At 42.3% G+C, this 12,778-nt stretch overlaps 1 protein-coding gene across 1 annotated transcript; it reads right to left on the bottom strand.

Annotated features, from left to right (window-relative positions):
* Window positions 1-208: 208 nt before the first annotated feature.
* On the bottom strand, window positions 209-12,088 carry LOC134337957 (claudin-19-like). Its single transcript, XM_063033401.1, has 5 exons — window positions 11,727-12,088; window positions 10,089-10,253; window positions 8,370-8,454; window positions 2,183-2,329; window positions 209-328 (listed from the first exon to the last, which is right to left on the bottom strand). Exons 1-5 carry the CDS (start codon window positions 11,947-11,949, stop codon window positions 280-282), a joined length of 669 nt encoding a protein of 222 aa, XP_062889471.1. The 5' UTR covers window positions 11,950-12,088; the 3' UTR covers window positions 209-279.
* Window positions 12,089-12,778: the final 690 nt, after the last annotated feature.

The raw sequence follows: 12,778 nt of genomic DNA, 5'->3' as shown, positions 1-12,778 counted from the left end.
TGAATTCAGTATAATTAGTAAATAAACATAAAAATTCAGTTTCCTTAAAGCACAAATAACCAGAGGGTGTATGTGTTTTTGAGGTCTAATTCCGGACCTCTCTTTAAGCAACAGAGATCAAGACTGAGCTACCCAGTGCCTTGTACATTGACCAACGCTCCAAGTACCTTCTCAGTAAAGACACAAAGTTTTAAAATTACTTTTTATTTTGCCATTGACTGAATCCTTCACATGAACAAAATATACGATATTGTCTTGAGATGCCACAGGAGTGGCTTGCTACAAATACTGCTCCCCCTTGACAGACGTTGCTTTCTTTAAATTTGACCTGTAATATAAATGAAAAAGCAGAGCTTTAGTAAACTTGGATAAACTCTTTGATCATCTCATCACAACCCTGTCAATTGTAATCAGGTAAGCCTGTGGTACCAACATCTTGAGCTGGCTGGTGGTGTAGTGGCATCAGCACTGGACCTCAAGGCAGATGGTCCTGAGTTCAAACCCAGCCAGGTCCCAACCTGGGCAGCAGCAGTATCTGAACAGAAGAAAGGCTGTATACTTCTGTATACAGGTCCCATGAAAACCCTATGGACCCTATGGGTCATGAAAAGTCAGACTTGACTTGATGACTGGCCAACATCTTCAACTAGAGCAGGACCGATAGACCAAACAGTCTGTTTCCTGTAACATTTAAGTATTCCATGAACAGGATATAATTTGCACTCTCAAATTCTTTGGTTGGCCATTCTTAAACAGAGTGAAATCATATTACATTTTGGTTAGTACCTACTGCATCCACGGGTACCAACAACTACAGGCTCTAAGTCACTTTGCATTAATATATTAATTTTCTAGAGGTGCTCATACCAGGCAAATTCAACAGCAGTACCTCATTCCCAATAACTGCAGGGCTTGTAGACACCTACTGACCAGAACAGTGACATCTACAAGCTCCCCATCAGCGAGACTCTAAAAGCAACTCGATAGCCTCTTGGCCATCATAACTTATCAAGTTTGTTGATGACAGATGATATGCTAAAATAAAAACAATTCATATTTGAGTAATTAAGGACCCTCACCACTCAGGGCATGCACTCGTCTCTTTGCAAGAGGTACAGCAACCTGAAGATGGATGCTCAATATTTTGGGAACAGCTTCTTACCCTTTGCCATCAGATTTTGAAATGGTCCATGAAGCCATAAACCCTACCCCACCACTTGCCTCTCTTCTTACACCATTTATCTTTATATATTTCCTATTGTGACTTATTATAAATTTTCATGCACTGTAGGGTACTACTGCTGCAGAACAACGAATTTCACAACGTGTGTCTGTGATAATAAACATGCCTCAGATTCTGGTTTACAAACTGCCTTGGAGGGAGTGGAACGCAAGGCAACAACGTACATTAACTCTACTATGTAATATTTAATTGCAGCTTCCACACATGCTCTGCTTAGCAAATTCTGCTGGGTTCAAGAGCCCGGCAGGTACTGGGTTCTCCCTCTGAGTGCCCGACTTTTCTCTGGGTGCTCTGGTCTCTTCCAATATCCCAAAGCCATGTGGCTTGGTAGGTTAATTAATGACTGTGAATCGCCCTACGTGTGTAGGTGAGTGGTAAAAGGTCTGGCAAATTGATTGTAACGAGGCTAAAGAAAACAAAACTGAGATCAGTTTAGGATTTGTGTAAATGGATGGCTGATAGATCTGATTTATTGAGCTGAAGGAAATGTTTCCATGCTGTGTGAATACGTGCAGGGTATAAAAATAGGAATGTAATTAATTTAAATTGTGTAATACTTCTGTCATGGGATATGATTTAGCAGTTTAGATGGATGCTGCTTCACTTGACTTTTGCTTCCTTCTCCCCTGCCTCTACTCCCACCTGTGGTCACCACTAATATCCATTTTTACAAAGCACTACCTTCATAGGTCAATTGGAAACTCTTCATATCCTGGCAAATGACTTACGATCGTCAATTCTCTCTGATGTCTCCGTGGTAGCAGCTCAGGGAGTGGAGGTATGCACAGAAAATGAGAAAATAAAAGCAGCAAGCTTCTAATGCCTTGCCTCCTGTCTTGTCGCTAACTCTGTATGTCCTTGGGACGCTAGGTTAATGCTGAAAAATGACTAATTCTTGCTTTATTGGAGCATCTTACATAAATTGTGATTCAAACATACTCTTTGGCTGAGGATAGTTGAGATGATCTGTAGTACAACTGGCTCCTTCTTTCTTCATTTGGACAGGAGCAGCAAAGGAAGGACCCTCCCAAGATTGTGAGGCTCGCAGATGCCCATCCTACAAATAGGGCCGAGCCAAACTCATACCTGCAAACATCAATGGGTAAGTCGTTACTGAAGGAAGCTTCATTCTTGCAGAAAACTGACACTTAAGGCCTAAATAATATTCTCTTCTGCCTTTAAATATATAATAATTTTTAAAATCCTGAATGCTGAACAAATTGCAAATTTGATGGGTGGCCAGAATCTCAAACATATTTCTCTGAACAAATTTTAACCCATTGTATATATTTTCTTAATGTTTATACCTCTAAGGAACATATTTCCATACTGTGTGCATCTCTGTGAATATGTGCAAGGTATAAAAATAGGAATGTAGCAAACTTAAATTATATAACTACTTCCAGATTATAACTGGAGCAAAAAAAAACTGGAAATCCAAAACAGAAGTATATATTGAGAGAAACACTCAGTAGGTCAGGCAGCATCCATGGGGAGAGAAAGAGAATTTATGCTTTAGGTTCAGCACCCATCACCAGAACAGGATTGTTAAGGAAATAATCTTGTTATGTGTTGCTGGGGGGGCAGCGGGGTTCGAGGGACCAGAGGCAATGTCTGTGATACTGTGCTGGCCAGTGTTATCAAGGTAAAAGTTGGTTGGTAGTTGACATTAGAAGAAAGAAGTTAAAAAACTTTAATCCATGAATAGGGACAGTGGGATGGTAACTTAAATTGTTGAACCCAGACAAAAGATGAGGTGCGGTTGCTTAAGTTTTCACTGAACGTTGCTTTACCGATATAAGTGGTCACAGCCAAAAATGTAAGAGTGAAATGGGACTGTAGAGTGGCAGGTGACTGGGAGCTCAGGATTACCCTCGTGAACTGAAAAGAAATGTGATGTAAAGTGGTCAAGAGATGTTACATAAAGTGGTCACCCAATTGATATTTGTTTTCTCCAGTATGGAGGAGACCACATTAAGAGCATTAATGCAGTTCACTATAGATTGGACAAAGTGCAAATGAATCACTTCTGTATCATGAAAGATTGCTTGGGTTGCAGGATGGTGAGTCAGGGAGAGGTAAAAGGTGTTACATCTCCAGCACTTGCATGGGAAAATGATTTGAGAGCATTTGAGGAGATGGAAAAATGGGCCAGGGAGTTGTAAATATAACATCTCTTTGGAATGCTAAAAGGCTGGTGGAAGATGCACCTAGGAATGGAATCACATTGAAATTGGCAGAAATTATGGAAGATAATCCATTAATTATAGAAACATAGAAACATAGAAAATAGGTGCAGGAGTAGGCCATTCGGCCCTTCGAGCCTGCACCGCCATTTATTCTGATCATGGCTGATCATCCAACTCAGAACCCCGCCCCAGCCTTCCCTCCATACCCCCTGACCCCCGTAGCCACAAGGGCCATATCTAACTCCCTCTTAAATATAGCCAATGAACTGGCCTCAACAGTTTCCTGTGGCAGACAATTCCACAGATTCACCACTCTCTGTGTGAAGAAGTTTTTCCTAATCTCGGTCCTAAATGGCTTCCCCTCTATCCTCAAACGGTGGCCCCTCGTTCTGGACTTCCCCAACATCGGGAACAATCTTCCTGCATCTAGCCTGTCCAATCCCTTTAGGATCTTATACGTTTCAATCAGATCCCCCCTCAATCTTCTAAATTCCAACGAGTACAAGCCCAGTTCATCCAGTCTTTCTTCATATGAAAGTCCTGCCATCCCAGGAATCAATCTGGTGAACCTTCTTTGTACTCCCTCTATGGCAAAGATGTCTTTCCTCAGATTAGGGGACCAAAACTGCACACAATACTCCAGGTGTGGTCTCACCAAGGCCTTGTACAACTGCAGTAGTACCTCCCTGCTCCTGTACTCGAATCCTCTCGCTATAAATGCCAGCATACCATTCGCCTTTTTCACCGCCTGCTGTACCTGCATGCCCACTTTCAATGACTGGTGTATAATGACACCCAGGTCTCATTGCACCTCCCCTTTTCCTAATCGGCCACCATTCAGATAATAATCTGTTTTCCTATTTTTGCCACCAAAGTGGATAACTTCACATTTATCCACATTAAATTGCATCTGCCATGAATTTGCCCACTCACCCAACCTATCCAAGTCACCCTGCATCCTCTTAGCATCCTCCTCACTGCTAACACTGCCACCCAGCTTCGTGTCATCCGCAAACTTGGAGATGCTGCATTTAATTCCCTCATCCAAGTCATTAATATATATTGTAAACAACTGGGGTCCCAGCACTGAGCCTTGCGGTACCCCACTAGTCACCGCCTGCCATTCTGAAAAGGTCCTGTTTATTCCCACTCTTTGCTTCCTGTCTGCTAACCAATTCTCCACCCACACCAATACCTTACCCCCAATACCGTGTGCTTTAAGTTTGCACACTAATCTCCTGTGTGGGACCTTGTCAAAAGCCTTTTGAAAATCCAAATATACCACATCCACTGGTTCTCCCCTATCCACTCTACTAGTTACATCCTCAAAAAATTCTATGAGATTCGTCAGACGTGATTTTCCTTTCACAAATCCATGCTGACTTTGTCCGATCATTTCACCGCTTTCCAAATGTGCTGTTATCACATCCTTGATAACTGACTCCAGCAGTTTCCCCACCACCGACGTTAGGCTAACCGGTCTATACTTCCCCAGTTTCTCTCTCCCTCCTTTTTTAAAAAGTGGGGTTACATTAGCCACCCTCCAATCCTCAGGAACTAGCCCAGAATCTAACGAGTTTTGAAAAATTATCACTAATGCATCCACTATTTCTTGGGCTACTTCCTTAAGCACTGTAGGATGCAGACCATCTGGCCCTGGGGATTTATCTGCCTTCAATCCCTTCAATTTACCTAACACCACTTCCCTACTAACATGTATTTCGCTCAGTTCCTCCATCTCACTGGACCCTCTGTCCCTTACTATTTCTGGAAGATTATTTATGTCCTCCTTAGTGAAGACAGAACCAAAGTAATTATTCAATTGGTCTGCCATGTCCTTGCTCCCCATAATCAATTCACCTGTTTCTGTCTGCAGGGGACCTACATTTGTCTTTACCAGTCTTTTCCTTTTTACATATCTATAAAAGCTTTTACAGTCCGTTTTTATGTTCCCTGCCAGTGTTCTCTCATAATCTTTTTTCCCCTTCCTAATTAAGCCCTTTGTCCTCCTCTGCTGAAATCTGAATTTCTCCCAGTCCTCAGGTGAGCCACTTTCTCTGGCTAATTTGTATGCTTCTTCTTTGGAATTGATACCATCCCTAATTTCTCTTGTCAGCCACGGGTGCACTACCTTCCTTGATTTATTCTTTTGCCAAACTGGGATGAACAATTGTTGTAGTTCATCCATGCAACCTTTAAATGCTTGCCATTGCATATCCACCGTCAATCCTTTAAGTGTCATTTGCCAGTCCAGCTTAGCTAATTCACGTCTCATACCTTCAAAGTTACCCCTCTTTAAGTTCAGAACCTTTGTTTCTGAATTAACTATGTCATTCTCCATCTTAATGAAGAATTCCACCATATTATGGTCACTCTTACCCAAGGGGCCTCTCATGACAAGATCGCTAATTAACCCTTCCTCATTGCTCAAAACCCAGTCCAGAATAGCCTGCTCTCTAGTTGGTTCCTCGACATGTTGGTTCAAAAAACCATCCCGCATACATTCCTAGAAATCCTCTTCCTCAGCACCTTTACCAATTTGGTTCACCCAGTCTACATGTAGATTGAAGTCACCCAGTATAACTGCTGTTCCTTTATTGCACACATTTCTAATTTCCTGTTTAATACCATCTCCGACCTCACTACTACTGTTAGGTGGCCTGTACACAACTCCCACCAGCGTCTTCTGCCCCTTAGTGTTACGCAGCTCTACCCATATCGATTCCACATCTTCCCGGCTTATGTCCTTCCTTTCTATTGCGTTAATCTCCTCTCTAACCAGCAACGCCACCCCACCTCCCCTTCCTTCATGTCTATCCCTCCTGAATATTGAATATCCCTGAATGTTGAGCTCCCATCCCTGGTCACCCTGGAGCCATGTCTCTGCGATCCCAACTATATCATAATCATTAATAACAATCTGCACTTTCAATTCATCCAGGAAGGAATCCTTCATTATGAAGGATGGTAGCTTGGAAGAAGAGAACAAGGGGGACTATCATTGTTCTGGTTGGGAAGAGAAAGGGAAAGGGCCTAAAATGCAGAAAATAGAGGAGATGTGGTTGAGAACCCTGTCAACTTGATAGAAGGATAGCCATAGTTAAAGCAGGACATCATAAAGACGTTGGTGTAGAAATCTCATCATTAGAGCAGATATGATGGAGGTACAGAGAACAGAGTAAACAGACAAGTGGAAGGAGATTTAGTTGCGATAACTTTGTTAGCTGATGGGCTTATAATAGATACTGTTCATCAACCTAATTCTCAGAGAGAATAGGGCTGTCAACAAGGCGAACAGAACTGTTGTTTATGGATTGGGGATGATAAGAACAGGGTAGAAATTAGCAGCAAAATTAATGATATTTCAGTAACATGTGGCTGAAAATGCTATACCATTACAACTATCAATAGAAAAAGATGCAGAATCAGACTCGAACAGGACAGTGTGTAGTAGTTTTCCAAATTGGGATGGGGAGGGTCGGGGTACGATGGCTGTTATTGCCCTAGAGCTGTTCTCAGCTTCCCTCTACACAATAGCGCAGTTTAACAAGAATGACTTCAGAGGCAGAGTTCAGGATCATTCTCCCAGGTTCTTATCTCCATGGATGCTAACAATGATCACATTGCAGAAACTGCAACTTCAGACAACATATAGTCTCCAGGTATTAAAGATAAGTAAACAGAAACTTCTTTTCTTTCGTCTCTTCATTGAATCATCAAACCAGAAATAGAGGTGTGATGGCTGAATGGGGAGAATTAGGACAGAGGTAACAAAGTTTTGGATAACCTAAAGTTTGTAGGCAACAGAACACCACTTTGGATTGGTGCAGTTACACTTAGAGGCAATAAAGAAACAGATGAAGCTCCAGCAACAGAGGGGACTGGGCCAGCCCAGATGTGGGTGGGCAGTTGTAGTTATGGTGCAGGTGTGAGGTCCAAAACTGAATTCCAGATTGGAAACAGTCTGGTTTCATACTGATGCTAGGGAAGGAGATGGAGCCGATAGCTCGGAGCACAGATTGATACTCGGACCAAACACGATAGCTTCAGTCCTCACGTTATTCAGATGAAATATTTGTTCATCTAGTATGAAAGTCAGTTGAGCAATCTGACAATTTAGAGAAAGCAGGAAATCAAGAGATATGATGGTTGAAGCGGTATGTGATCAAAGTATACAAGAAATCTACGCTATGCCTTCGATCAACATTCCTCAATTGCATTGTACCAATGAGAACTGGCATCAGATCATGCAAGCCATTGCTTCTAGCTCTTTGGTTCTGACTGGATGGATAAGACTTGAACGAGGCAAACGTATACCCACCCAGCTGGATATTATTCGAGAGACACTGGTGGAGACTGTGTGGTCCAACCTATCAAACAGATGCAGCCAAGTCCAGATAGGTAATCATATATGATTCAATATATCACTTGTGACATCATTGTTGACCATTATCACAGCAATATCAATATGCAAATGAACAGTAATATCACCAGTAAATAATTTATGTGTCTTATTTCATTTCCTTGAAACAACGCAGTTCTTTAGTTATGAAGGTATTAGAGAAGGGGCTGATGACATAGGGCAGATGGAGCAGCCAAGTCATGTCAGGAGAACTCCTGAAGAAGTCCCACCAAAGCCAACATCGTAATGGAGAGTCCCTGCAGGACAGTGGTCATACTTAGATAGAGACAGCACCAACTTACATGACAATGCACACAAACCTCCACCCCCCATCTGTAAATCGCTTAGGGACACTCATTGCTGGCAAATCCATAAACCACATCAATCATTTCGCTCAGGACAAAAGGAGAAGAGATCTTTAATCTCCAGGACATGGGTTAATTTGTCTCAATATGGTTTTAAGATTAATTTTTGCTCATGTTTCTGTAGTTGAATGATCAATCCATACAATCATTCTTGTCTCTGCGCTATTTACCTGGCGTTGACTGGTGTTAGAGGGTCAAAGAACTCATTTGAAACATTCGTTGCATACCAAGATACTGCCACAAGGGTGCAGAGTCCTGTGGGACAAACAACAAGACAGGAGTCAGGGGTCAGTTTTCAGTAAAGTTTCAAGTCAACAGTAAAGACAGGAATGGGCAGACTGCAGTCTGGCTTTGCACGATTAAAGATGGCCAGGCAGGAGAAATTAATATCTCACTTGTGTAACTTTCCTCATCTTCAAGCATCCTAAATGGAAATGTGTCCCAAAACAGACCAATACATTCCCAAGATTCAATATCTACTGAGCTCTCCAATTGCAGGTTAAGCGGTGGGAATACCAGAACTGATCTCTGTGATCCTGGGACAGAAGGAGGGATGGGGGAAACTAATCAAATCCCAAACCACATACAGTGACACTACCTGGAATATCTAAATAAATAGACCTCAACCTTAAACTCACACAATAGTAATGTACTGCAGATGCTGCAAATCTGAAACAAAGAAGTAATGCTGGCGATACTCAGAAGATCAGGCAACATCTGTGGATGGGGAAATTGAGTTCATGTTGCAGGTCCTGCAAACTTTTCACTAGAAGAAAAGATTTTGAAGAATGCCCATCAGCTTTAAACATTAACTCTCCACGGGTGTGCTTTAATCTGTTGAAGCAGAATGTGATGAGGATACCCAATACTTACTCTTCTGCATTCAACAAGCTGTTCACTTTCAATTTCAGGACATCTATGGAGGGTAATAATGGGTCAAGAGTGGAAGTACTGTAGGATCATGCTGTACAACACAACTAGCTTTATGAGGGCACTTTGTAGGAAATGCCAAGATACAAGGGGTGATTGATAAGTTCGTGGTCTAAGGTAGAAGGACTCAATTTTAGAAAACCTAGCACATTTATTTTTTCTACATTTACACACTTAGTCCAGCGGTCGTGGAGCATACGGATCCCTTCTTTGTAGAAGTCGGCGTCTTGGACCTCCAGAAGTGGCCACAGCAGGGGTGATTGATAAGTTCGTGGCCTAAAGTAGAAGGAGATGAGGAGAAACTTCAAACTATCTTCACTTTCACTCAAAGAGTTGAACTGCATTTGCATGTAACGAGAGCTGTATAACTCATCTCCTTCTACCTTGGGCCACGAACTTATCAATCGCCCTTGTATATCTGGTGTATGCTAACAACATTAGCTCATAGTATTTTAACAATACCCCATTAGTAACAAATAATATTCAAGAGCTCTAAATAATTAAAGCATCAATAATATTTATTGAAAGCAATCCAAGTGAAGGATCAACTCTGCATGGTGCAGAGATCGTCATAGTCCAAAAGAGTGGCCAAGGTATTACAATAAATAAAGTAACTTTAAAGTGATTCCACACATGGGTTGTTGCAAGTCTACAGACTGCAGTAGAGATTAAGGATTCTAAGTGATCAGGAGTCCCTTTTGAAATCCAGAAACACAATAAACAAGGGACACTGTGACAGGGCAGAGATGGGGCAAGATCATCTTCAAATCACATTGTTAAAGTTACTAAATCCAGTGACTGCAGTGAGGTGGGGAAAATATTGAATGCATTATAACTGTTATAGAAAAAGCCAGCTTAGTAAAGCTACAGCTACAACCTCAGGTCAATTAGTATTTTGTGGAAAGTATTCCTTTTACATAATATGGGATACACAATTAAAAAATAAATTTTGCACTGACCAGCCACGAGAAAGAGGACACCTCCTGAGACGGCAATCCTGCTCTTGGTAAGGGGGTTATTGTCTCCTACTTTTGTGCATTTCATTCCAACCACACTGACAATGATGCCGATAAATCCAAGGACAACGGAAACAATCATCAGGGCCCGGGATGCCTGGATGTGGGCTGGAAGCAGGAAGAGGGTAAACGAGAGTTAGCCAAGAAACCATGCATCATTTGGTCCACTTCAGCGCAATCAGGGTTTTTAAGACCATTCCAATTCACAGAGCAGATGAAAAGAAACATTAATCCCTTCATGTGTAAATATTTACTATACAGAAATAACCAGCTATTTTCTGATCAATAATTCTGCCTTTCAAACACTTTCAGAAAAGTAACATTAAATTCAGATTTTAAAAAAAATTTTGGACATGGCATATATAACGTGAGATCTACTTAACAACGTACACGAGAAAATCTGCGGATGCTGGAAATCCAAAACACACACAAAATGCTGGAGGAACTCAGCAGGTCGGGCAGCATCTATAAAAAGACTGAATAGCCCTGAAGAAGGGTCTCGGCCCGAAAAGTCGACCGTTTTCTCTTTTCCATAGATGCTGCCTGACCTGCTGAGTCCTTCCAGCATTTTGTGTGTGTTAGTTTAAGAACGTGTTTGAAAATTCAGAACGTGTTTTTCTGAGGAGTAATTTAATTTCTCTTCAATTGTACGGATGCTTAGTGAGTGTGAGATGTTGAAGTAGTTAATTGTACTGCACAGGCGACAATTATACGTCATAGCATGTATCCCATTAATAAATTGGAAGAAACAATCATGACCCGCTAGGAACTCATCTGTGAGCGAAATGGATTGAGAAAAATCTGCCCGCCCATCACAAGTTAAGAAAATTGGAACCTGTTGAAGTTACTCCATCCCAAGGACACCAATAACCTCTGCTTACCTTTCTCTGGGGTTACTAACCCTGGGTGCATTTACAGTCACACCATCCAACCTACCAACCCCTCTCATTCGCCCACTCCCACTCCCGCTCATTGGCTCAGTCCATGTCGCTCACAGATGAGTTCCCAGCGGATTGGTGCATGCCAATCCTCAGGGGCCCTCATTTTAAACCAATTGAAATGCGAAATCTTCTTCTTCCCCCCCCCACCACCCACCCACCCCAGGAGTTGGTCCCCATCCCATCTGAGTATTAAACAATACTTTTCTACCACCTCGTTTTTTTTTAAACTAAATAAAGTTTTCAAAGTAAAAGGCAACACCTCCCTTAATGATTTTCCTTTAACAGATTTTTCTCCGGGACGGTCCTGATGATAGAGATACAAAATAATTGAATTGGTTTAGTGTGTTAATCCCCGTCTGAATGTGTAAACTAATAAACAAGCACATTTTTTTACGCTTTTGCAATTAACTTAAGTAAATGCCTAAGGTACTTATCCGTTATCCACAGTGATCCACTTTATGCAATGTTTGAAATTATTATTTGGCAGAAGGTTCTTACCGTTAATTTTAACTCTAGCCCTGCTTGCCAGATGATACCGGACATCAAAACAATGCAGACATTAAATCAATCCATCACAATGTAACTCCACACACAGAGAGCCGTTCAAAGCGAAGGCGCAAAGCTTTATATGTGTACGTACCCTCCAACAGCAACAAGGAGTCGTAGACTTTGCACTGAACTTGCCCGGTGCTTTGGGAAGCGCAGGACATCCACAGACCCTCGTACAGTCCCACCGCGGTGATTATCGCGTCCCCGGCATAGGAAGACTGTTTCCACTGGGGTAGCGCCGTGGTGGAAATAATCCCGACCCAGCCTCCCAGCGCCAAGAAGTACCCCAGCAGCTGAAACCCCGAATTAGCCATCGCACCCTCCTCAGCCTGAATTATTTCCTGCTCCCCGTTCCCGTCCAAATCCCAGTCAGGGGAAATTTCTCCCGTCTGCACAGGGTCTCCTCAGAGATAGGCAATGGTGTTAATGCCCCAGAGACTGATAACGGGATTTGTCCCGGATTATAGCAAACAGCAGTTTGAAAAAAAAACAAACGCCAAGTAATAAATTTCTCACCAACAGAGGACTTGACGTGTTGAAGGCAGATGAAGCCGGCCAAAGACGATTGGTTCTCTCTGCAATTCAGCAACTCCCTCCCGGAGATATGGAAAGAACGAATTCAGCTGTCAGTAGGAACCGAGCCCCACACAGCCACCGGCAGTCAACACGCTGCTCTAAACATCTCCTCAGTGTGTGTCCTATTGCACTGATTTGAAATATTTAGTAATGCTTCATTCCTTTATCCCCTCTTTCCCAAAGGCACCAAGTTTGCCAACTTCTTCTGGAAACGAAAAATATGCAGATGCTGAAAACTGCGCTGGGAAAATGCTGGAAATATTTGATAGGTTAGGCAGCATCTGTGGAGAGTGAAGTTTCAGTTTGCAGGCTTCTGGTCCCAGTTCTGATGATGATGAGGTCACCCGGTTAGTCTTGGACACCCCCTTTAGGCGTCTTCATTCTGTCTCTGTACCTATTTCTTTGGCAAGGGCACTGGTGAGGCAGTACTTGGAGTACCGTGTCCGGTTTTGATAACTCTGCTGCAGGAAAGACATCATTAATAAAGAGAGCAATGAAGATTTGACATGTCGTTGCCAGGATATTGAGTTATACTGTATGCTCGGACTTTATTCTTGGAAAATAGGA

Source organism: Mobula hypostoma, chromosome 25, assembly GCF_963921235.1.
Source record: "Mobula hypostoma chromosome 25, sMobHyp1.1, whole genome shotgun sequence".
NCBI classification, from domain to species: Eukaryota; Metazoa; Chordata; class Chondrichthyes; order Myliobatiformes; family Myliobatidae; genus Mobula; species Mobula hypostoma.
This window is presented reverse-complemented; position numbering and strand designations above follow the sequence as displayed.